Source organism: Octopus bimaculoides, chromosome 5 (genome assembly GCF_046866305.1).
Source record: "Octopus bimaculoides isolate indiv1 chromosome 5, ASM4686630v1, whole genome shotgun sequence".
Lineage (NCBI taxonomy): Eukaryota > Metazoa > Mollusca > Cephalopoda > Octopoda > Octopodidae > Octopus > Octopus bimaculoides.
In genome coordinates, this window is record NC_142932.1 from 112,870,789 (window position 1) to 112,895,497 (window position 24,709).

General features: G+C 34.9%; 2 protein-coding genes across 8 annotated transcripts in view; both read left to right on the top strand.

The window, feature by feature from the left end:
• Positions 1-11,219, top strand: part of LOC106868419 (uncharacterized) — a 116,961-nt gene extending 105,742 nt beyond the window's left edge. For all 7 annotated transcript variants that reach the window (XM_089352967.1, XM_089352970.1, XM_089352968.1 and 4 more), the window contains 2 exons: positions 3,408-3,502; positions 5,757-11,219. In XM_089352967.1, the coding sequence (XP_089209093.1) occupies positions 3,408-3,502; positions 5,757-6,465 (804 nt within the window). In that variant the 3' untranslated portion in view covers positions 6,466-11,219. The remainder of the gene's footprint in view (positions 1-3,407; positions 3,503-5,756) is intronic.
• A 7,346-nt stretch (positions 11,220-18,565) lies between these two features.
• Positions 18,566-24,709, top strand: part of LOC106868403 (uncharacterized) — a 49,025-nt gene continuing 42,881 nt past the window's right edge. The window contains exon 1 of the mRNA XM_089352977.1: positions 18,566-18,786. Coding sequence (XP_089209103.1) covers positions 18,694-18,786 — 93 coding nt within the window. The 5' untranslated portion in view covers positions 18,566-18,693. The remainder of the gene's footprint in view (positions 18,787-24,709) is intronic.

The window sequence follows — 24,709 nt, forward strand, 5'->3', positions numbered from 1 at the left end:
ACACACACACACACACACACACACACACACACGCACACACACACACACACACACACACACACACACACATTCTTTATTCTTTTACTTGTTTCAGTCATTTGACTGCGGCCATGCTGGAACACAGCCTTAAAGGGTTTTAGTCAAAGAAATCGACCCCAGGACTTATTCTTTGTAAGCCTAATACTTATTCAATTGGTCTCTTTTGCCGAACCACTAAGTTACGGGGATGTAAACACACCAACATTGGTTGTCAAGCAATGATAGGGGAACAAACAAAGACACACACACAAATATATATACAATATGTTTATTTCAGTTTCTGCCCATCAGATCCTCAGGCCAACCAAACCAAAGCTTTGGTTGGCCTGAGGTTATAGTAGATGGAAACTGAAAGAAGCCCATCTTATATAGATGTGTGTGTGTGTGTGTGTGTGTGTGTGTGTGTGTTTGTCCCCTCAACATCGCTTGACAACTGATGCTGGTGTGTCTACATCCCTGTAACATAGCAGCTCAGCAAAAGAGACTGATAGAATAAGTTCTAGGCTTACAAAGAATAAGTCCTGGAGTCAATTTGTTTAACTAAAAGCAGTACTCCAGCATGGCCACAGTCAAATCATTTAAACAAGTAAAGGAACAAATGAATAAATACTTGCTCCAGCTCTATTCAATAGGCCATAATATCAGATGAGCAACAGGCTAAATGAAAAAGAAATGTAGCGACACAAAGCCTGAAAAACAATGTAAATACATTCACATGTAGAGTTACATAACAACACAATTTCTGTTAGCTATCAATAGATCAAATAGTTATGTATAATGCATTTAAATAATGACTGCATATGGCAAAAATTGTTCCATTTGTTTGCCTTGGTTAATTTCTCAGTTAATTTGAACAAAATATATTCCTTCCAGTTCAGCAATGGAATGTAGCCATATTTGTTATCTCAACATTTAGTAAACAATTTTTTTGAATACATTATTCTAATGAGATTAAAATTGGGTGCAGGTGTGGCTGTGTGGTAAGAAGTTTGCTTCCCAACCACATGGTTCTGAGTTCAGTCTCACTGCATGGGACCTTGGGCAAGTTACTTTCCATACAAACAGAAGGGAACCAATGAATTATTAAGAAGTGTGCATGTGGTCACACTGGCTGCTAAAAATAGTAGCCAAATCCACCCCAGTTGAAGCTCTGCTTTCTTAATAAAAATGGGAAGAACATATTGGATAATGTAATGCTAGATACGCTGTGCTGAAAAAAAAAGCAAAACAGGTTGGTCACGTCTGAAACACTTTCGGTCATAAATCTGTTTGATAAAGGCTGGCCAACAACATCAACATCATTGAAAACTAGTATCCTGACTTGAGCTTTCTGTGCAATCAAGATGTTTTATATCTAAAGATGAAGTTAATAGTCTTGAAAATTATAATCTTATTAATAACTCAACACATACATTTATACATTTAAGCTTGATTTCTGGAATGAAAACTGTGTTTATCTAAAAGATCATTGAAGTTACAGTTAGAAGGTTTTAGCAACATGAGTCATAAATACTGCGGTTTGTAGTAAGAACAGATTAAACAGTTGAATTAAGTTTCAGAATGTATCCTGTGCTCTGCAGATTTATTCTGTTTGGTTAATGTAGGCAACAAAAAGAGGACTGGAGGGAGTTGGTGTAGGCTAATGGAAAATTTCATTAGAATGATTTTCATTTGCCAATAGGAGTCTGGTGGGAAGTCAGATCATGCCCAAGTGAAAGCTAGTGGTGGTGGATAGTTGCAAGGAAGAGGAGAAAGTTTCAGCCAATTGATTTATAACTAGTGTCTATCCTCTTTGAGTTTCTAAATTTATTGGTAGGAATGATGAAAGCAAAAGGATAGAATTTCGGATTTCCTAGTCAATGATCTTGGTGGTTATATCAAAATATGGAATTTTTGTGATAAACACAGAGTTCATTTTCTTGTTTTATCAGTGTATAGGAATATTGTGTCTATAATATTCTCCATTAAAGGGATGTTTTCAATTCCATTGTCCCTTAATTTCTAGATACGACAAAGAGAAGTGTAATTAGGCCTTTCTCTACTTAAATGAATATATATGGTGGCTATGTTTGATCTTAAAAGTATTCTCCATAAGTCTAGTGTAATTTCTAAGTCCAATTGGTAAAAGTTACTTGCTTTATAAACTATTACCTCAGAGAGGCAGGTACATATAAGTAGTCAGTTCTGAAGTTGAAATCTGGTTGTTAGTATGGAAATTATTGGATGTAAGTTTTGGGAAGTTATGCTTTCAAGGAAACTATAACTTACTTTAACACTATTCTTGTTGAAAAACTTGATATTTATATGTGCATTTATTTATTACTTTAGTTTTATTTCATTTTTATATCACAATTGTCAACAATAGCATTATTGGTTGTAGGTTTCTAATGGGTCAGTTATAGATTCAATATATTATGCTGAAGGTGGTAAAGGGCTATCTGTAACTTGATGCAGAACAAATATTGCAAGAGACTTTGTTCAAAAAAACAAACCTCAAATTTTTGGCTTTCTTGGCAATGTTTGCACTCTTCGCCAGTATACTGAAAGATATGCACACACATGCATGTGCACTGAGATATTTTGCAGTTTCCATCTACCAGATTTCACTCACAAGGTATCGATCAATCTGAAGCTATAGTAGAAGACATTTGCCCAAGGTGCCATGCAGTGGGATTGAACCTGAAATCATGTGGTTGTCTGGACTTGGAACCACATGGTTATGAAAAAAACTTCTAAAGTACAACCATGCCTGTGCTCAAGAAAAGCAGCAACCAAAGTTGGTGCTTATTGTTTAGAACTAATACTTGAATACAGTAAACTTTACACTGCACTAACAAGAGTATGGAATCATGATTGGTAAATTATCACCATCATCATCTTCATCATCATTTTAACTCCCAATTTTCCATGAGTCAGATAGAATTTGTTGAGGAAAGTTTTCTCTAGCTGGATGCCCTTCCTGTCATCAACCCTCATCTGTTTCCAAGCAAAGTAATATTCTCCCATGACAAGACATGTTTTCACAGAAGATTGGAAATGAAGGACACTGCTTTCATGATGGTGGCACTTGTTTACGAATATCACACGATATCAAAACAAAGAAGCAGTGAAATATGTATTAATTGAAGCTATTTTAAATCATTAAATGAAGGACACTGCTTTCATGATAGTGGCACTTGTTTACGAATATCACACGATATCAAAACAAAGAAGCAGTGAAATATGTATTAATTGAAGCTATTTTAAATCATTAAATTGTTTCTGTATATTATACATCATTTTTGTATTTGTAGTGTTTTCTGTTTTTCCCTTATTATTTTTCATGTCATATATTTATTTTATTTGTTTGTTTATTTACTTTTGTGCAGGCCACTCGGTTTATGAATTCTCTTCCAGCGAAGAAAGGTCAATTTATCATCCGCAAAAGCTCTAAGGGAAGCAGCTATCTTTCAATCACTGTTGAGTAAGCTATCATTTTTCTTTTTTTCTTTTTTCAGAGCATGGAAGGTGTTTATAAGCCATTTAAAATAACACACAAAAACTGTTAGATCCACTTCAACATTTAAATTTAATTTGTCAAAATATTTTCGTCACTTTGAGACCGCGACCTGTTCACTGACAAAATTCTGTGCTGCATCTCAGTGAACAGGTCGCGGTCTCAAAGCGACGAAAATATTTTGACAAATTAAATTTAAATGCTGAAGTGAATCTAACGGTTTTTGTGTGCCATTTTAAATGGCTTATAAACACCTTCCACGCTGCAATTGTTTTCGTTCCAGCACACAATCTCAGATCAGGTCACTTGCTATGCAAGTACATCTCCGTAATATTTTTTTCTTTATACAGTAATGCCTTGATATATGAGTTAATTTGTTCCTGGAGACCACTTGTAAAGGGAAAACTTGTAAAGCAGAGCAATAATTTCCCATAGTAACAATGTTATAAATCAATTTGTTCCCAGAAAAATATTTTACCTATAAAATTTATAATACTTGTAAACAGATGGCAATAAAAGAACAGCAGAATGTAAAGAATATTTTATGTAGATTAAAAAGAATGTGTCAAGATCATTTATAATGAAAAATATAATCGTTTTTTTTAATCACTTTCACTTGCATACCATCACTTGTAGACGCGATTGGTGATTCACAAGCACTCGTAGACAGACTTACTCTTTTACTTGTTTCAGTCATTTGACTGTGGCCATGCTGGAGCACTGCCTTTGGTCAAGCAAATCGACCCCAGGACTTATTCTTTGTAAGCCTAGTACTTATTCTATCGGTCTCTTTTGCCAAATCGCTAAGTTACGGGGACCTAAACACACCACCATCGGTTGTCAAGCCATGTTGGGGGGACAAACACAGGCACACAAACATACACACACACATACATATATATATATATATATATATATATATATATATATATATATATATATATATACATATATACGACAGGCTTCTTTCAGTTTCCGTCTACCAAATCCACTCACAAGGCTTTGGTCGGCCCGAAGCTATAGTATAAAACACTTGTCCAAGATGCCACACAGTGGGACTGAACCCAGAACCATGTGGTTGGTAAGCAAGCTACTTACCACACAGCCACTTCTACGCATAGACTTGTAGATTTCTTTTTAAAAAAACAAGTCTAGAGTTGTCTGCTTAGAAGAAGCTTTTTTTCACTCTCTATAAATTTCTCAGTAACATGCAGAAGCATTTGTTATGGTAGTAGAATCTTTTGCACTTTGTTCATCATCCATCATTTTGAATCCGGGTTTTTTCCCCATTAACAGGGGTGGCTGGATCTACCTCAATGCCATAGCAACTGCCCTCACACCATCTTGCCATCTTGTCTGGTTCTGGGCATCCTCCCTTCTCAAGCCGACCCTCTCAATCTCCTCCTCAAACTTTGTATTTATTATAAAATAAAACTGGGTCTCTTAAAGTGGGTCCTCGTAAAGTGAGTTATTACTGTAATTATGTCTTTGATTATTTTTACTGAGTCTTTTACTTCTTTCAGTCATTGCACTGTGGCCATGTTGGGGTTTAGTCAAACAAATCAGCTCCAGTACTTATTTTTAAAGTGTTGTATTTATTCTATCAGTTTCTTTTGTTGAACTGCTAAGTTACAGGGATATAAACAAGCCAAACACTAGTTGTCTAGCAGTGGGGTTGGGTAACAAGCACAGACACATACACGCACACACACACACACACACACACACACACACACACATATATATACAATGGGCTTCCACATAGTTTCCCTCCACTAAATTCACTCACAAGGCATTAGTCAGCTGGGGCTATAGTTGAAGACACTTGCCCAAGGTGCCATGCAGTGGGACTGAACCTGAAATCATATGGTTGCAAATGAGATCCTTAACCACACAGCCATGCCTCTACCTATATAATTAAATGTATTTTCAAAAGTTATTGGTATTTTTGAATAAACTTTTCCTGTTAATTTCATAAATTTGGGGTTTTTTTTTTTTTCACTAGCCACTAAAAAACTGCTATTAATTCTAAGAAAACTTGTATTAATTTTCAAATAATTTCAAATAAGTGCCAAACAGAAAACAGACTGAAAATTGCAAAAATTCTTGGTGTTTGTTTAAAGCCTTATTAATTGTTTCATTGTGTGTTGTAATTCTAAAAATGACATCTCAATACATGATAAACAGTGACTAAAGTTTTATATTTTCTTTTAAATTACAGATTGTCCAATCGTCACATTAAACATGTCAATATCAAGATTGTCAGAGACAGTCAAGGTGGAGAATCATTTTGCTTACTCTATGAGCTTGGTAATTTTAAATCCTTGGCCTCACTAATTGAATACTACAAAGTTCATCCAATTGACAACATTGAAAAAGTGCAGGATGTGAAGCTACTGTATCCCATTATGAGAAAACCTTCTGACTCTGATAACATTATGCAAGGAGTTGTTGAAAATTTCCATGGTTCTGTAGGCCTTCAAACTAACAATAATCAGCAGGTAACCACACCTGATAACAACTTTTTCCTTGACAGTCGCCCTCCTGCTGCAGTTCCACCTACTTTATCTAAGCAACAAAGTGTGGATGCAACACAGTCGAGTTTTTATTACACCTATGTACAAAATATGAATGAAGATCGCAGTCGACTTTTATGGCAAACTCTTAGAATGGAAGAAAGGTGTATGTGTGGAATACGCATACAAGATTCACAACTTCCTGATAATTTTACAGTTCACCAAATACAAGATTCAAATGGTTGGAGACTCTATTTCCAAGACCAGAATAAAGTGACATCGTGGGTTCTACCTGATCATGTCATTGAGAGAATGGAACCATTTCACTGGAATAACTTGACAAAGCTTTATTCCCCCAAACCATTACCTGACTGGCTCCAAATTAAAAGAGCCATTTTACTCAGCAAAAAATGATAGTTGATTCTGTGATAGAATGTTTGGATTTTATTTATTTTACCAGTGTTGCTAATGTCTGTGTGTCATCAGTCACAATACTCTTTCACAATCCTGTAATATACATTGTTTTTGTTTTCTAAGTGTATGTTATAATGAACATTTTAATAACTATTTCTTTTTCTGTTTTTTTTTTTTTTACTCATTGTTGTTAAATGTATCAATTATTTTGATGAGCCCTTTGTTTTATATCCCCTGTAATGGTTATTTCTTTCTGCCAAAAGCTATTAAAATTTTTAACTTCTGTGTAAAAGATTAGTTTTATGGTTGGAGTAGACGACTAAACACATTGTCATCTTTTGATGTAAGATCAAATTCTGCTAAATTTGTTTTGCCTTTAAACCTCCCAGGATCAATAAAACAGTTTGATACAAGGGTCAGTTGAACTGCCCCCATCCCATTCCATACAATGTATTGATTTTTGTCTTTTCAAGGATAATTTATCAATCACCTTTTGATAGGCTCTTTGAAAGCTTTTATTTGATTACACTGTTGAAATATTTAAAATATTTTCAAATAAATATAGTTAAGAATGAATTAAATGCTAAAATTTTCAACATAAAGTGATATTAGATATAATAAACACTAATTTGGGACTAAAAGGAGAAACTGGACTACTGACAGGACAGCAATCTCGTCAGTGGGTTGTTTGTAGTTTCTGCTTTAATATGAAATATCTCTTATCACATCCTTTCTACTATAGGCACAAGGCCTGAAAATTTGGAGAAGGGGGTTAGTTGATTACACCAACTCCAGTGCTCAACTGGTACTTATTTTATTGACCCCCAAACAGATGAAAGGTAAAGTTGACCTCAGCAGCATTTGAACTCAGAACATATCGACGGATGAAACTCACTGCTTTCAATATCTGTTATCATATCACCAGAAAGAAGTATATATTTTATAATTCTTTATTTTCTTTCTTCTTGTGCCATGTCCTATGGGTGTCAGCGATCACAGAACCCCCTCTCCTCTTCTAAAGTCTGAAGATTAATGATTTTTATGGATAAAATACAGCAGTGGTTTACTATTCTGTCTCTGAGCTTACTCTTGAGGCACATGGCCTAATTAACCCTTAGGCAAGGGAGCTGGCTCCCATCACATCAAAGCATGTTCACATACACTGGTAGGCCTGTGTGAACATGTTAAAGAACCAAACCTCCTCTGAGTCCTCTATGCCTAAGCCACAAGACCATAGTTTATTTGACCAAAAATGGAGCCCTTAATAGGTACTGATCCAGACCTGAGCAGACCTGGGAATAGTGGTGACTTAGGGGTTTTATTCAGATTTTAAATATGAAACATTTCTATTTGAATTGTCTTTATATATAATTTTTTTTCAATTGTTCCTTACAAGAAATGGTATATTTTATGGTATTCTATTATGCCTTGTGAAGTTAAATTGTGACATGGAATGGATATATTCATTTTTTCATATTATGACTATCATATTCTGGAAATATATTTAAATCATATATTTTTATTTGTTAGATATCTTAAAACTTTTAGTGGAGTTCCTTAAAATTATTGTTTCCTAAATTGTTTGCCATGTTGGGTTTTACAGAAATGTTTCATAAAACAGTGCACAAAAGTATGCATAAATACTGTTATTGTTGTTTAACCCCAGGTCAACCTTGATTAAGCAGTCTTATGATCAGAAGCACAGAGATGTTGGCCCTATTGTCTTTTATCAGGCAATATGCATCCAGGTCTACATCATCTAATTTGTGTTCTTTTAAGACAGTAGGGTGTGATCTGAGGGAAATTTGGCTGCTATTTCTAGTATATCGTATGACCATGTAGAGGCTCTATCATTTGTTTGCTATTCTAATGGTTATGAAGAGAGTTTGATAAGTTCAGTTGCTGTGGAAAAAAATGAAGAATCTGGTTATTTCAAACTTCAGTCTTTGTCTGAGAGCAAGGAAGTGAGAAAGTTGTTGCTTAGCCTGTGGAAGGGATGTGGGTGTGGGGAAGAAGAGATGTGGATGTGGGTGGGATGTTGTGAATGAGAAAGGAAGGAGGAGAGACAGATGTCAGATGTATAGGGGTAGGGCAAGGTGGAGAGGAACCTAGGAATTGGCAAGGGACTTAGTAGAAAATGCTGATGCCTTCAACCAAGCAAAAGAAAAAAGTGAGGAATTTTAAATAAAGTGAAGATTGGGGATGGTAAGAAGAGAGAATTAAAAGACAAAGAGCAACTATCATGACAGCCGCTGGCTTTGTTAAGTAACAGGTAAACAAATAATAATAATAATAATTAGTAATAATAATGATAATCTTTTCTTTATTGGCCACAAAGGCTAAGCACAAAACAATAAGGGACAATACAACACAAGGGACAGGTGGGGACACAAAGCTGGCAATTTCAGGGAAGTTGGTAAATTGATTTCACAAACTAACATTGCTTGTCAATTGATGATGGGGTGACAAACACAAAGACACACACACACATACTTGCATCTTTATACACACACACACACACACACACATCTTTATATGATAGACCTGTACACAGTTTCCATTTACCAAATCAACTCACAAGCTATTGGTTGGCCCAGGGCTATAATAGAAGATACATGCAATGGAACTGAACCTGAAACCACGTGATTGCAGTGTAAGCTTCTTAACCACAAAAACGGTGCTTGTCCCTAATTGTTATTTAAATATTTTAAAGTTTAGTAGAATTGAATCAGTCTCCATTATATTTCTGCTACTTGATTCATCAACCCCCCACCCCACCCACTAACCAGTGTTTCCCAACTGAGGTCCCACAAGAAACTATGAAATAATAATATGCAAGTGCATTTTTTAAAAATCATATTTGTTTTTATTTAATTCTCTGTATGTAATTTTATTATACACACCTGACTTATTTGAAGTCTTGTCATCTGTAAATAGTAAGGAGATCCTTCAGGAGAAATGACCACTTCATAGGGAATTTGGTTGAAACAAGATCTTTAAGACAAAATTTCTTATCCTGAACTCATGGTTGCAAAATTGTGATAATATTCCTGGACCAAATGGTGCATTCTGTTCTTGAGTAAAAGACTTCATTTCATGTGGCTCCAGTTCAATCAGTTATAAATGAGAAACCCTTTGATGGATTGCTGTCTCATTCAGGAGAATGTTGTAATCTTGGTCACTTATACATCATGGGAACTGGGAACTGGTCCAATGAGTCTTCGGACTTGAGACAGTAATGTCCAGGTGTTGATGATACCTTTTAAAGATAGGTTTTTGTTGTGTCGACGCTCCCAGGCGAAGAAGTAGGTTCTCTCAAGACATATAAATAGAGGTAGTCTGGCAGTGGTAGGAGTGTTGAGTAGCAGTTGTGTAGCAGTTGAGTAGCGATCATCCGAAGGTGCTAGATAGCAGTAGCTTGAGACATAACAGTTTTATATGTTAATCTCTTAAGAAATACATCTTTGTGAAAGAATGGTTACTAAAGATGTCTATTAGTTTTTAAGTAGGGGCTCCTAGAGACAGGGATTGTAGTTAAGGTTTCCCCATAAAGTAAAGAGGTTGAAAATTACTGCTGCAGAGGAAATAAAAAGCAAAATCAATCCTTGTGGTATTTGAACACAGATTGAAGGGAAGTAACTGAATATTACTCTATCTAATCCTTAACTAGTGTTAAAGGAAATAATGATTATTAATGTGAGCACAAACCTAGACGAGTTTAAAAAAGGCAGATTCTATTAAATTGATCTCCCTCCCAGTATTTCACTGGTACTTGTGGAAGAATGAAAGGCCAAGTCTACCTTGATTTCAAATCTAGTGACTTAAATATCAGTCCTCATAGTTTATGTTCCCTTCTTAGGTTATTGCCATATCTCCAGTGATACAGTTCACTTGCATTACACCAATATATTTTCACACTCAAATCTGCTCATAACAGTAGCTTTGCAATTAACATAACTGAGGAATTTTTCAAAATTCACCAGGTTTTTTGACCATAAATGATTTGAAAAACGTTTGCCAATAACACAGCTTGGAAGTTGCTAAAAGAGTTATAAATATAGACAAACATTAGTAAGGAGAGTATTGTAGTTCGCTTGAAGCATTGTGTATTGTTTGTAAACAATAAAAAGTTTTGAATGGTACAACAATGCACTATAATACAAAAAATGGACTATATACCTGTTATAATTTAGTTATCCATAGTCTGATGATATTTCGGAATACAATTCCTTTTTCAGATATTCTTAGATGGAGTCGCTGCTATAATAGGTTAACCAGAATTATGCTATTAAAGGGATTTAAATGATTTGTTTTGGCAATTACAATACAGTAGTCTTATCTAATATTGTATCTTCCCTTCATTCATGCATTGACTTTGTAAAGGATCAGTGCAAAAGGTGTAAAAATATGTTCTCTGGAGATAAACAATAACATGATCTCAACCACTGGCAGCAGCAGATTTTGGGTTCATAGAAACAAAAGGGAAATGATAAAAACTGTATAAAATGGCCAGTCACTTAAAACCTTGAAATACAATTACTAAATAATGGATGAAAATGAAGTAGATTTTTCAAATGTGTTGACTGCTGTAGGAGAAGGTGACACAACTATTGAAGTATCTAAAATTGAAGGAATTTTTCAAAGTTAGTTGGATTTAAGATAAGTTGAGAAACAAGGAAAATATCTCAACAACTGACTGAAATCTCTAATTGAACTCAACTGTAAACATCACTGAATAAAAATTGAGAAGAGAATATTTGTTGTTTGTTTGTGCATATGGTTTTCAGAATTATCAGGACATTTAAGTCTATATTATTTCTCTTTATTTTTGTCACTCAAAGAATGTGTTAAATTGAAGTTTGTAAACTTTCTTCTGAAAACGTATGTTTGGCAGTAAGAAGTAATTCTCAAACCAAAGAAGATAAAATATTTAATACTCTGTCAGTTATGACAAGTATTCTAATTGATCTGATCAATGGAACAGCCTGCTCATAAAATTAACATGCAAATGGCTGAGCACTCCACAAACACGCATGCTTTTAATATGGTTCTCAGGGATATTAAGTGTAACACAATGTGATAAGACTGGCCCTTTGAATCTCAGATACAACTCACTTTTGCCAACTGAGTTGACTGGAGCAATGTGAAATAAAGGGTCTTGCTCATGGACACAATGGAACTCTGGGAATCGAACTCCTGACCTTACAATTGTGAACCGAATACCTTAGCTATCTTAAATTATGCTCACCAAGAAAAAACTGCTGTTCATATAGAGAAAAAATTTTGACTGTTTACTTGTGTTAGCACCATTACCTGGTCCTTGGCTGCCTTTTGCCAAGTTTCTCTGTTTCAAGAATTTAAACCAGGACTTGATGTGAGGATATTTTCCTTCTTCCTACCAGTCTCTGAGGCCTTGTAAAGGGTCATGGATATTGCCTGTCTCCTTGGACTAAGAAACTATTTATATACTCCTTTACTCTTTTACTTGTTTCAGGCATTTGACTGTGGCCATGCTGGAGCACCGCCTTGTAGTCGAGTAAATCGATCCCAGGACTTATTCTTTGTAAGTCTAGTACTTATTCTATCGGTCTCTTTTGCCGAACTGTTAGGTTGCAGGGATGTAAACACACCAGCATCGGTTGTCAAGCGATGTTGGGGGGACAAACATAGACACACAAACATATACACACACATACATATCTATATATATATATATATATATATATATATATATATACATATATACAACAGTCTTCTTTCAGTTTCTGTCTACCAAATCCACTCATAAGGCTTTGGTCGGCCCGAGGCTATAGTAAAAGATGGGGACAAATATCTGTCAAATGTAAATCATCATCATCATCATCATCGTTTAACGTCCGCTTTCCATGCTAGCATGGGTTGGACGATTTGACTGAGGACTGGTGAAACCGGATGGCAACACCAGGCTCCAGTCTGATTTGGCAGAGTTTCTACAGCTGGATGCCCTTCCTAACGCCAACCACTCAGAGAGTGTAGTGGGTGCTTTTACGTGTCACCCGCACGAAAACGGCCACGCTCGAAATGGTGTCTTTTATGTGCCACCCGCACAAGCCAGTCCAGGGGCACTGATCTCTATCTTATCTGTATCTTGGGTATTTCGTCGTAGTACGTCAGCGAGATAATTTAGAATGGGTTTCTCATTTATATATAGCCAGAACCTGAAGACCTTAAAGGAAAAACTACGAAGGGGAGAGAGAGGATGGAGGGGTAGACAGAGGCATGGCGGGAGAAAAGATCATCATCATCATCATCATATATATATATAAAGAGAGAGAGAGAGAGAGAGAGAGAGAGGGGGGACCAGTCAAGCAGCACATCACGCTGTAATTCTTGGGCTGAGAAATCAACACTTAAAAGCCATAATTTTAAGGAGCGATAAGAATTTTTGAATAAAGGAAAATGGGTAGTGGTGGGTAGGTACCGCCAGCGAGTAGAGAGGGCTCTTAATTGTAGATTTTAAATTTTAAATTTTAAATAATGTACATAATTCCCCATCTCTTAAATATAGAACTGTGGCATAAAATTCTCTGTTCAAAACAATAACATGAAACTAAAGAATTGTATGTCAAGAAATCTCTATGAATGAAATATGTCCTTGAAAGGGAGGTCAAGGTTTATAAAAATGTTTTTCTTTGTTCCTTTGGACAAAAAACAAAAGGCTTGAAATCTCTTAAATAGGTGAAGCAATGACGAAGGAAAACAAAAACAAAAAACACTTAAAAATTGGGAATAAAATGTGTGAGCAATATAAGAAACCAAGGCTGTATAAAACAGAAAAACAAATCCAAAAATCTGCTGCAGATTTGCAAAGCCTCAAGGCATTGTTTGAAGGCAGTTGTTCTGTTACAGTATCTCAGAAAGGAGGAAACTATTGAATGATCAGTTCAACAGTCTTTTCTTCAACATCATCATCGTCATCATCACCATCATCATTTTTCTATGCTTGCATGGGTCAGATGAAATTCATTGCAACACATTTTCTGCAGCTGGATGCCTTTCCTGTCACCGCCCCTCACCTGTTTCCAAGTAACATTATTTCCCCATGGTCAGACATCTTTTCACAGAAGATTGGAAATGAAGGACCACCACTTGCATGGAAATAACACTCATTTACAACTATCACACAATTCCAAGACAAAGCAGCAGTAACATGCTCATTCCCTACCACCACACACACACACACACACACACACACACACACACACACACACACACACACACATGATGGGCTTTTTTCAGTTTCTGTCTACCAGATTCACTCACAAGGCTTTGGTTGGCCTAGGGTTATAGTAGAAGACACTTGCTTCAGGTGCCATGCAGTAGGACTGAACCCAAGACTTTGTGGTTGAAAACAATTTCGTTTGGTACACACGCAGAAAGCTAAGTAAGGTGTTTTCTACAATATTGCAACTTTGCATAAATAAGGAGGCAACTATCAGTATCTCTCATAGACAGAATAAGCCAGAACTCAGCAGAAGGCTCTTAATTTCATTCCAGCAATTCTTCTAAAAACATACAAAAAGTGCTTAGCAGAATCATTTCAGATATTTTACCAAAGCTTCTTTTGAAGTGGAAAATTCAAAACCCAGGCATAGAATGGAGGTTGCAGTAACACTGATGGCAATGCCCGTGATATTTCAGGCTCTTTGAGACTGGCAACATTGAAACAGTTTGCATTCAGTTTAAACATCTTTCAGTCAATGCTTGTTAGGAAAGCATTGGCATGGAGGGAATTCCAGTGGATTGACACTTTGAGAATGAAGAATTCGGAAAACTGGTTAGTAAGAGAATTTTAAAGACAGACATAATAAAAGTGATAAGAGAAGAGAGAGGTGAAGGTATTGAGCAGGTGAAGGTGTTGTACAGCTTGTTAGAGTAGTAAAGGTGAGTGAAATAACAGTAAAAGATAGATTTTGGTCTCCTTTGGTCAAAGTTGACCATATATTTGCACAGTTATGTGCAGAGTGGGGCAAGATTTTTGAAAGGAAGGTAGTTGTCTGTACATACAGATCTTTCCTCTCTGCAAGACTCATGTTTATCCATGGGAAAGGCTGTGAGCCAGTACATTTTGGCACTAGTGTCATAGTAAATGTTACTGACTGATATAAAGATCGAAAACAAGTTCTGTAAGGTATTTTGCCTGATCCTCAAACATTCTGCCAATCCACTTTCCTGAATTAATACATTTTTATCAACTCTGAAAGAATGAATTGTAATGTTGAACTCACAGTGTAGGGAGCTGAAACAAATGTCATTATGAATTTTAAAAGTATTTTTATATTTTATGTATCATTAAACCTTTCGTTTCCGTATATATTTTCAGATGCTCTGTGTTTCTTTCAATTATTTTAAATATAACAAAAAATTTAGTAAAATAACTTAGTTATCATTAAACTAATGTTAGGAATGTAAATTGTGACTAAGATTTGGTGTAAGATTTTGATTCAAAACTTATGAAAATAAGACATTTGTACTACAGAGCCAGAGCCAGTTTCAGCCAGCTTGGTATCAAAAGGGTCGAAGCAATGAGCTGGCAGAATCATTAGCACACTGAGCAAAATGCTTAGCAGCATTTTGTCTGTTTTCACATTCAGAGTTCAAATTTTGCCAAGGTTGACTTTGCCTTTCAGTCTTTTTGGAGTCAAATGAAAATAAGCACTAATCGAGCACTGGGGTTGATGTAATTGACTTTCCTTCCCCTAAAATTGCTGACCTTGTTCCAAAATTTGAAACCAATATTTTGTGTCGTTACGGTATTGAGCAAGTAGAGTCATTATCACTCTGGCCAAAATGCTGTGTCATTTCTTCAGGCTCTCTACATTCTGAGGTCAAATTCCAATGAGGTCAACTTTGCCATTCATTCTTCCAGGAGTAATAAGATAAGTACTGTTTGAGAACTGAGGTCAAAGTAATCAGCCTGCCCCTCCCCTTAAAATCACTTGTTTTGTGCTAAAATTAGCAAGAAACATTCTGCACACCAATGCAGTTGCATGGATATTAAATATGTATGAATTTATGCAAATAATTTTAAAATTCCATATATAAACTATGAATGAATACATAATTAAGAATTATCACGAGACAATAAATATATTAGCTTTTCATATTTATCCTTGAGTATATTTTGTATTGTTCTAAATTTCAAACTGCATTATTTAACTTTTGGTTTTGATTTATATTTATTTTAACAATTATAAGTGAAAACTAAATAGTCAGTTTCAACATTGAATATTCCACTTGTTCAGTAAACTGAATTATGCACTCATAATATTAGCATATAACTGGTTGACAATTCCAAGAATTCCACAGTAAATTGTTCATCCACCTCCTATTGCAGAAACAAGCAATACTTTATTGCCTCCCTTGTATATCTAACTTGACTTGTGTAAATTTTGTTTTGGTTCATAGATAAAACAATGACAGCTTTATTTTAATGGATTTCAGTGGCCGATAATACTCTCTAACCTGGTTTCTCTGGTACTTAAGGGAACAATATTTGTGGGCTTTGCATAGGGTCAGCAGCAGATGAGAGCTAAACTATCCTCTAGAAAACATCTGCCCAAGGTGCCATGCAGTAGGACTGAACCCAGACCTGTGTGATTGGGAAGCAAACTTCTTACCACATAGTCAAAGGCAGAGGCCTCATATGGGGCACCACTGTTTGTTACTCATTTACTCCATCACACGTCCTTAATGCTGCTGTAGAAGTAGGTGTTACAGCATCCATAACTGAACAAAATTAGATACTAAAATACTGTTGTCTTTTAACAGATTACATTTCCCACCTGTAGCTTTTGAGATGTTGGAATGTACTGGACTAGCATCTTGCCTCCTTGGTGTATCAGATGATGCTTGAATGAGTGTCTGGCTGTTCTAGTATTCAGCCACACCAGAAGTAGTGTCATGAGTATTGAGGGATGTCTCAAAAAATTTTAATAGGGAATGTATAATCGAGGGAGTGTGTAAGCCTCTATTTTGATTCTTTATTTATTGATATCCATATCTGTTTTCTTTATTTATTTCTTGTTGTTTACTTTTGTGAATAATGTTCTTTTAAATAGAATCATTACAGCAGCACTTTTAGCAAGGAGAAGAGTTATAAATAACTACATACGAAGTTTCGTTTCGTTATGGATGACATGCTATAGCTAATGTCTAAGGGAGACAATTCTTTCCTCACCTTTCAGCATGGACGTTTTGATAAAATTAAATCAAATCTTTAAATAGAAAAATAAATAAAATTCATTATGATTACTCTATACCTTCAATAATAGCACTAAGAGCAACATGGTTACAAAAAGAGCTTCTTCACCACACAACCATGCCTGTGTCTATTTATTATGAAATAAAATATTTTAAAATCTATTTTCTTAACTTTTTATTAATACCTCTTATAGGGAGATATAAGGCACAATTGATAGAATTCTAGTTGAGAAATAAATTATATTTCATTCTGAATTCCAAACCTACTGGGTGAATATTACATTTCATTCTTCTGGAGTGAACAAAATTTTAAAACACACTAGAAATACATGAATCCTACTTTGGCCAATTATAATTATTCAAACTATTAATCTTTGGGGAGAAGGTGCAGGCATGGCTATGTGGTAAGAAGCTTGATTCCCAACCACATTGTTCTGGGTTCACCACATGATACCTCTGGCAAGTGTCTTCTACTATAGCCTCAGGTTGACTAAAGCCTTGTGAGTAGAGTTGGGAGTTAGAAACTGAAAGAAGCCAGTTGTATATATATATATATATATATATATATATATATATATATATATATATATATATAAAGGGCATTAACTGTGTATTAATACCTCACGCTATCGAGGGACTAAATAAGTAAAAAAACTACCAAAAATAAGTAACATATTTACCGAAAGCGAGGGAATGCAACTTTTCAAATTTTATCTCTTAAAAACGCTGACTACTTGATAAATTCTTATAAAGAATTTATCCTATATTATATTATATATATATATATATATATGTGTGTGTGTGTGTGTGTGTGTTTAAATATCGTTTGTAGAAAACATAAATCCAGAGAAGAAGCACACTCTAAGATTTAGGGCAGTATATATTAAAAATGGGGAAGGCTGGTTTATGGGATAACTTTAGGTTTCCCGTCCATAAAGGGTTTAGCTTTATGGCATGTTGGCAGACCCCAAAACAGGTTTTGGGGTCTGACGATATGCCATAAAGCTAAATTCTTTATGGACGGGAAACCTAAGGTAATCCCATAAACTGGCCTTCCCTATTTTTAATATATATGTGTGTATGTGTGTGTGTGTGTGTGTGTGTGTCTTTGTGACTGACAAATGGTGTTAGTGTGTTTGCATCCCTGTAACTTAATGGCTCAGCAAAAGGGACCAATAGAATAAGCACCAGGGTTAAAAAAATAAGTGTTGGGGGTCTATTCAATCAAATTAAAAATCTTCAAGGTGGTGCCCCAGAATGGCCACAGTTTAATGACTGAAAGAAGTAAAATATTAAAAATAATCATTTTAATGTCAATTCTTCTGTTCTTGCTTGAGTCAGATGGAGTTTGTTGAGTTAGATTTTCTATGGTTGGATGCCCTTCCTGTTACTAACCCTTACCTGTTTTCAAGCAAGGTAATATTTATTCATGGTGAAAGATGTTTTCACAGAATATTGGAAATGAATCACTTTCATTTACAACAATCATCTGATGCCAAGATAAGGAGACACAAACAATCACATGCACTTACACACGCACACACATGCACACACACTCACACACATTCACATATTCACGCACGCACACATATGCACACACAACACACACAATATGTGCACGTGCGCGTGTGCACACACACACACACACAACAATATACAACAGGCTTCCTTCCGTTTCTCTCGACCGAATCTACTCACTAGGCTTTAGTCAGCTTGGGGCAAGAGTAGAAGACTCTGACTCAAGATGCCACACAGTGGGACTGAACCCAGAACCATGTGGTTGGGAAGCAAACCTCTTAACCTCAAAAATATACCTGCACCTATTCTTAATGCTCTTAATGACAGCCATAAATAAAATAACTCCTACATAGGTCATTTCCTCTTATCGGTGAAAGCTTATCAACTCATCGTTATAATTAATAACAGTTACATTATGTTTCCACGTAGTTTGAATGAGAATAATTGTAAGTGTGACATAGTAAAGCCATGAATTTGATTCTCGGGTTAATGATTTCCGTATTATTTGTTGACCATTCAGGGAGTACATTTTTAAATTCTTTACAAGATGTAAATAATTTGGTAAGTGTAACTGGATTGATGAATTTTTTGAAATTACATTTGTATGTATTTATTAAGTACATGACTAAATTTTGTATTGTTGTAACGTACAGCCAATTGTATCATCTTAAGAATGTTGTGGTTATTTATTTCATACACTTAAAAAAAAATGTATTTCGAAATTAACTTAGGGGTTGATTTTCAGTGAGATTGAAAAGAAAAGGCAATGTTAAATACTAGAAAGCTTTTAATTTTGGTTGAATTTTCAGAATTTCAGTTTTGTAATTTAGTTTCCCTCCATTTCTATGATCCGCAACGTTTTCTCTATTTTATGTGTTACATTAACTTAGAATAACTGATGGTTGTATAAATAATGCAACATAGTTCAAGCCTGATTAAGTAGAATAATTACTAAAAGCCTTTCAATGATTAAGTGAATCCCCTATCATTCAGATGTTGTACATCTTGGACTACATTGTCTTGTGTGTTGTTGCTTTTTTGAGAAAGTAAGGTTCATGTTGAAGGATACTTAGCTGCTATTTTTAGCCGGTTGAGGCTTCTTCAGTGGCTCATTTCTGTTGGTAAATCTCTAGTGCTGTTGAGATTGTACTAAATGATGTTGTTAGGTAGTCGTTAATTAGTTAACTGTAAAAAAAGGATGCAAGAAATATTCGGAAATCTAACTTAGCAAACATCTATTTTTAATCTCAATAAAGAACAATGAAATATATAGAGTATGAAGGCTACATGGATACAGGTACACATACACCCAATCAGATATATATACAGACATGTATTGATTATTAATAATACCAGATAGTTCTTGTATAATCAACATGAAGATATATTTGCAAACAATAGTTTAAGAGTAATAAATTGAAGTACATTTCTTTTCTCCTAAGCAAAAGATGAGTGGATTGGTAACAGCTTTACACACACACACACACACACACACACACACACACACAAACTTGTCCAATATTCATTATTATTGTTATTATTTTTATTATCATCATCATTATGTTGTTTTTTTTTTCTTCTTTCTTCAAATTTTCTTCCATTTCTCGCCGAGTGTTTTCCGTACACCTAGGGCAGAGAAACTCATTGTATGCATTCCCAGTTTACACACGCAAATTCACAGGTAAAATATGCATTTAAAAAAAAATTAATAAATGAATAAATTCATGAATGGATGTTGTTTTCCTAGTGATAATGCTCTTCTCAGTACATGAGTTGTTCCAGTTAACACGATTCAGCATCATCATCATCATCATCATCATTATTATTATTATTATTATTATTATTATTATTATTATTATTATTATTATTATTATTATTATTATTATTATTATTATTATTATTATTATTATTATTATTATTATTATTATTATTATTATTATTATTATTATTATTATTATTATTATTATTATTATTATTATTATTATTATTATTATTATTATGAAAAGGCACCAGCTGGCACAAATGTTGGCATGCCTGACAAAATGCTGAGTGGCATTTCATCAATCTTAACGGTCTGAGTTCAAATTCCACCAAGGTTAACTTTGCCTTTCATCCTTTCCAGGGTCGATAAAATAAGTACCATTTGAACACTGGGTTCGATGCAATTGACTTATTCCCTCCCGTAAGATTGCTGACCTTGTGCCAAAATTTGAAACCATTATTATTATTATTGTTCAGTAGTTTTATTTTTATAACGTGCTTTCACTTCACTACCGAGTGCAGCTCTGTGCGCCTTGGGTATGTGCTGTGGTTTGCTGTGATGCTCTTATGGTTACTGTATTGAAAGTGTTTTGCGTAGGATGTGTGCAGTGCCCAGTAGTGCAATTATCTGTATGTTATATATATTTGTAAGTCCTGGTGTTTTTGTTATGTATTTGTCTGAATATTTTTTTATTATACCTAAGGCACCTACTATAATAGGAATTGTTTCTGTTTTTAGATTCCACATTCGAGTTACCTCTATTTCCAGGTCTTTGTATTATTATTATTATTATTATTATTATTATTATTATTATTATTATTATTATTATTATTATTATTATTATTATTATTATTATGTTTGACTTTTGCTTTGTATTTGTACAAGTTGGTTCCAAGTCTCACCCAGAGACCTCAAGAGACAACAAATTAGAAGTTCAAGTTGGTGTTATGACTAGGGTGCCATATATTTGGTTTTGCACAAAGTATTGTTCTAGGGAATGTCTTAGAAAACATAAGAAAATTATAAGTTTGTTTAAATATTTGGGATTACAAGGACAGTATTTTACATAGGATATGGGCAGTTCCCATGAGCACTGTTTTTTAAATTTATTCCAATTTTGGATTTCCTGGTATCTGAGCTAGGTATCGATCAACTCCTTTTGTTATCATTTCTAGGGTACTTATGACAACAGGTATTGTTTTAGTCTTAAGATTCCACGTTTTATATTTTTATTACTATTGTTATTATTATTATTACTATTATTATTATTATTATTATTATTTTTAAAAGATTGATGTAACTCTTCATAAAGGTAAATAGTCAAGACGAAGAGCGTGATTCGATTGTAATAGATATTTTATGGGCTGAACGATATTTCAACAGTAAGTCTGTCTTTGTCAAGTTCAAAATAAGTGGTGATAAAAATTCAAAATTATAGAAATTTAAATTTAAAGTATGAACAAGAGCAACCAGCATCCACATGTTGATGGAATGATATCATCAGTCATTAAGTTTCAATTTTATAACAGGCAAAAAGAAAAAGATATAAAAAAGAAGACAAAAAAAAAAAGAGGTAAGAAAAAAAAGAAAAGGAAAAAGAAGAATATTTAATCAAACAGCTTTGTATAAATTTGATGACATTCTCCTGTCATTTTATTCATTCCTCCAGGGTGTGATGTTAATAGCCTGCAAACATATTTCTCCTCATGCATTCTGAGGAGTGAAAGTGAAGTAGATTCAGAATATTTTCTGAGAATATGCATTTTCATGTCTTTTTCAAAATTGCAGCCGTTTGAAACAAAATATTTTGCAAGTTCTGTCGAACTACTGTTATTGTGCCTGATGTCATATCTGTGCCCATTAAATCTTTTGTTTAATTGTTCTGTTGTACAACCAATATAAATCAAATTGTGTTTCGTGCTTCTGCCATGTACACCAAATGGGAATCTCTACATGTCTCACCTTCTGTATAAATCATAACATTTCTGTTATGATTCTTGATGGAATCAGTTTGTGCCAGTCACAAGGTCAAACATCCCTGAAAGTTTCATCCAAATCTATCCAGCAGTTCTTGAGATATCTTGTTGTCCACAGACAAACAAATGAACAAACAAACACGACTGAAAGCAATATCTCTGTCTTCGCTAAGGTGGAGATGTTGATAATGATAATCCGTTCTACTGGAAGCACAAGGCCTCAATAGTGAGTGTTTATTGAGCGAAAGCACCTAAAGCTCCACGAGGTTCTGGCAGGGGTGGGGGTGGCAAACCCTGCTGTATTCTTTCACCACAACTTTCTCCCACTCTTTCTTCCTGTGTCTGTTGTACCTGTATTCCAAAGGGCCGTCCTTGTCACACTCTGTGTCACGCTGAATCTCCCTGAGAACTACGTTAAGGGTACACATGTCTGTGGAGTGCTCAGCCACTTGCACGTTAATTTCACAAGCAGGCTGTTCCGTTGATCGGATCAACTGGAACCCTTGTTGTCATAACTGTATGTATGTGTGTGTGGATGGATGGATGCATGCATGTCATTTAATTTTATTTCAAAATTTTTTGTCTATAGAGAAAGAGCTGGTTTCTAACATAGATTCAAGGCTCCTTCATTGGAATTTCAACATCAACAACAGGGTATTTTTGTATATATATATATATGTGCAGATTTGTATGTTTTATTTTATATATGTTTTCTCATGCATATAGTTGCATATCTAGACATGCTCATATATATTTAAATGATAAACTTCTGGGGAGTTTTACAAATTTTTACAGTTCCAGTGATATTGGATCTATAGTCTTCAAATCAGCTTTCTCCTTTCTGGTTTTGAGAAGCTTAATTTCTCAAGATCAGTATTTAGGCAGTGCCCCAATAATTACAGGTATGAACCTGAACTTGTAGTCTAGATAGAGTAACTTCAGATTTCTCAATAGTTCAGTGTAGGTATTCTCTTTTTCACTGATCTTCAATTTTATGTTAACATCTGCTGGGTAGCTGATTTCCACAATTGTAGACCTTTTCTCTTCTCTATCCCAAATCATTATATCATGTATGTATGTATGTATGTATGTATGTATGTATGAAAAACGAACTTCCATCAGCTACTCTGCCTATATATCTGTGTACACCTGTCAATGCTGTGTATACCATAAGTTCTGCAGATCTAACAGAGGCCTTAAAAGACATTTTAAAATCCACAAACCACATCAGATGCCATGGTCAAACTCTACAGAAGGAGTAGACAACCACCTTGTATGTATGTATGTATGTATGTATGTATGTATGTATGTATGTATGTGTGTGTGTGTGTGTGTGTGCATGCGTGCATGCATGTGTGCATGTGTGTGTATGTATGTATATATGTATGTCACTGTAAGTTACACAAAACCCCATTGCATAGTGCCAAAGATTCCAACATTGCCGTCAAAATACAGGACCAAATACTGCAACAGCTTGGCTCCACTTCTCTTCAATATCCTCCCCAAAAGCCCGAGAGACATAAATGGAATGAATGTAGACGTCTTTGAAACAAAACTGGATCTCCTCCTGTCAACAGTTCTAGATAAACCTATCTCTTAAGATGAAACACAAATGAGGGCAATAACCTCAAACAACCTCATTCACCAAGTACTATGTATTGGAGGAGGTTTCAAGTAATGAAAGTATAGCAAAACTAATGGCAGTGCTCCAGCATGGTCACAGCTCTTGATATGAAACTTATAAAAAGTAAAAGAGTCAAGAGTATTACTGAAACGTGTTTCTTTAGGGTTGGTCAACTAGAAAATTTAGCAGGAAGTTATACCTTTTATTGAATAGACAAGGAAGAAAATGAAACTGTCATCTGGTGTTGGGTTTGCAATAAAAACTCTCTTTAGTAAAACTTTCCCAGGGTCTATGTGACTGCATTATGGCATTAAAGATAGATTTGAGGGAAGGAAACTCAGCTTATTTTATAAGTTGCTTTGCTCTAACTATGTCATGCAACAAAGAAAATGAGACCTTATATAATAGTTTATTATGTTCTGTCATCCCAAAAGCCTGTTATAGTGACAAGGCCCTATTGATTGGTCAAAGAAGGTTGTGATTACAGAACTTGGTCACGTGTGATTGGCAGACACAGTGTAGGCAGAAGAATAGTAATGGATTGCATCTGCTGTCATTTTGTAATGAAGTTGATCCACCTGTAATGAAAACACTTTGAAAGCAACCAAAGACAAAAAAGGACTGGCGTTTAATTCAACAGAAGACATGATAGAAAGGATGTATGAGTCACTTATTTATTCCATGCCACCTATTGGTTGTTAGACTACTTCTTGTTGGATTACCTTATTGTAAGCAATAAGATTAATTCAAACCTTGAAATTATGAAACAGTTTGCACACAGCACTTAAAAACTGGATATCTGAGAAAGAATGCACCCCCCACCCCACAAAAATTTTTTTTTTTAACCATTTTAGCTATCTTGAGATAAAATGAGATCAAAAGTACTCTTTTATGAAGTCTGAAGGAGGCAGAGGAAGTACAGTTAGCATATTCACACACACATATACACATGCACACACACACGTGTGTGTGTGTGTGTGTGTGTAGGCTTGTACATGGCACATTAAAAAGTATCTGACTTTATTTTTTCCTGCCAAAAGTAATACTGTATGGGCAAAATCCCTTGGGTGGAAGGCGGCAGCCCCCTTCCTGTACTATCACAAAAATTTCACGCCATTAGGC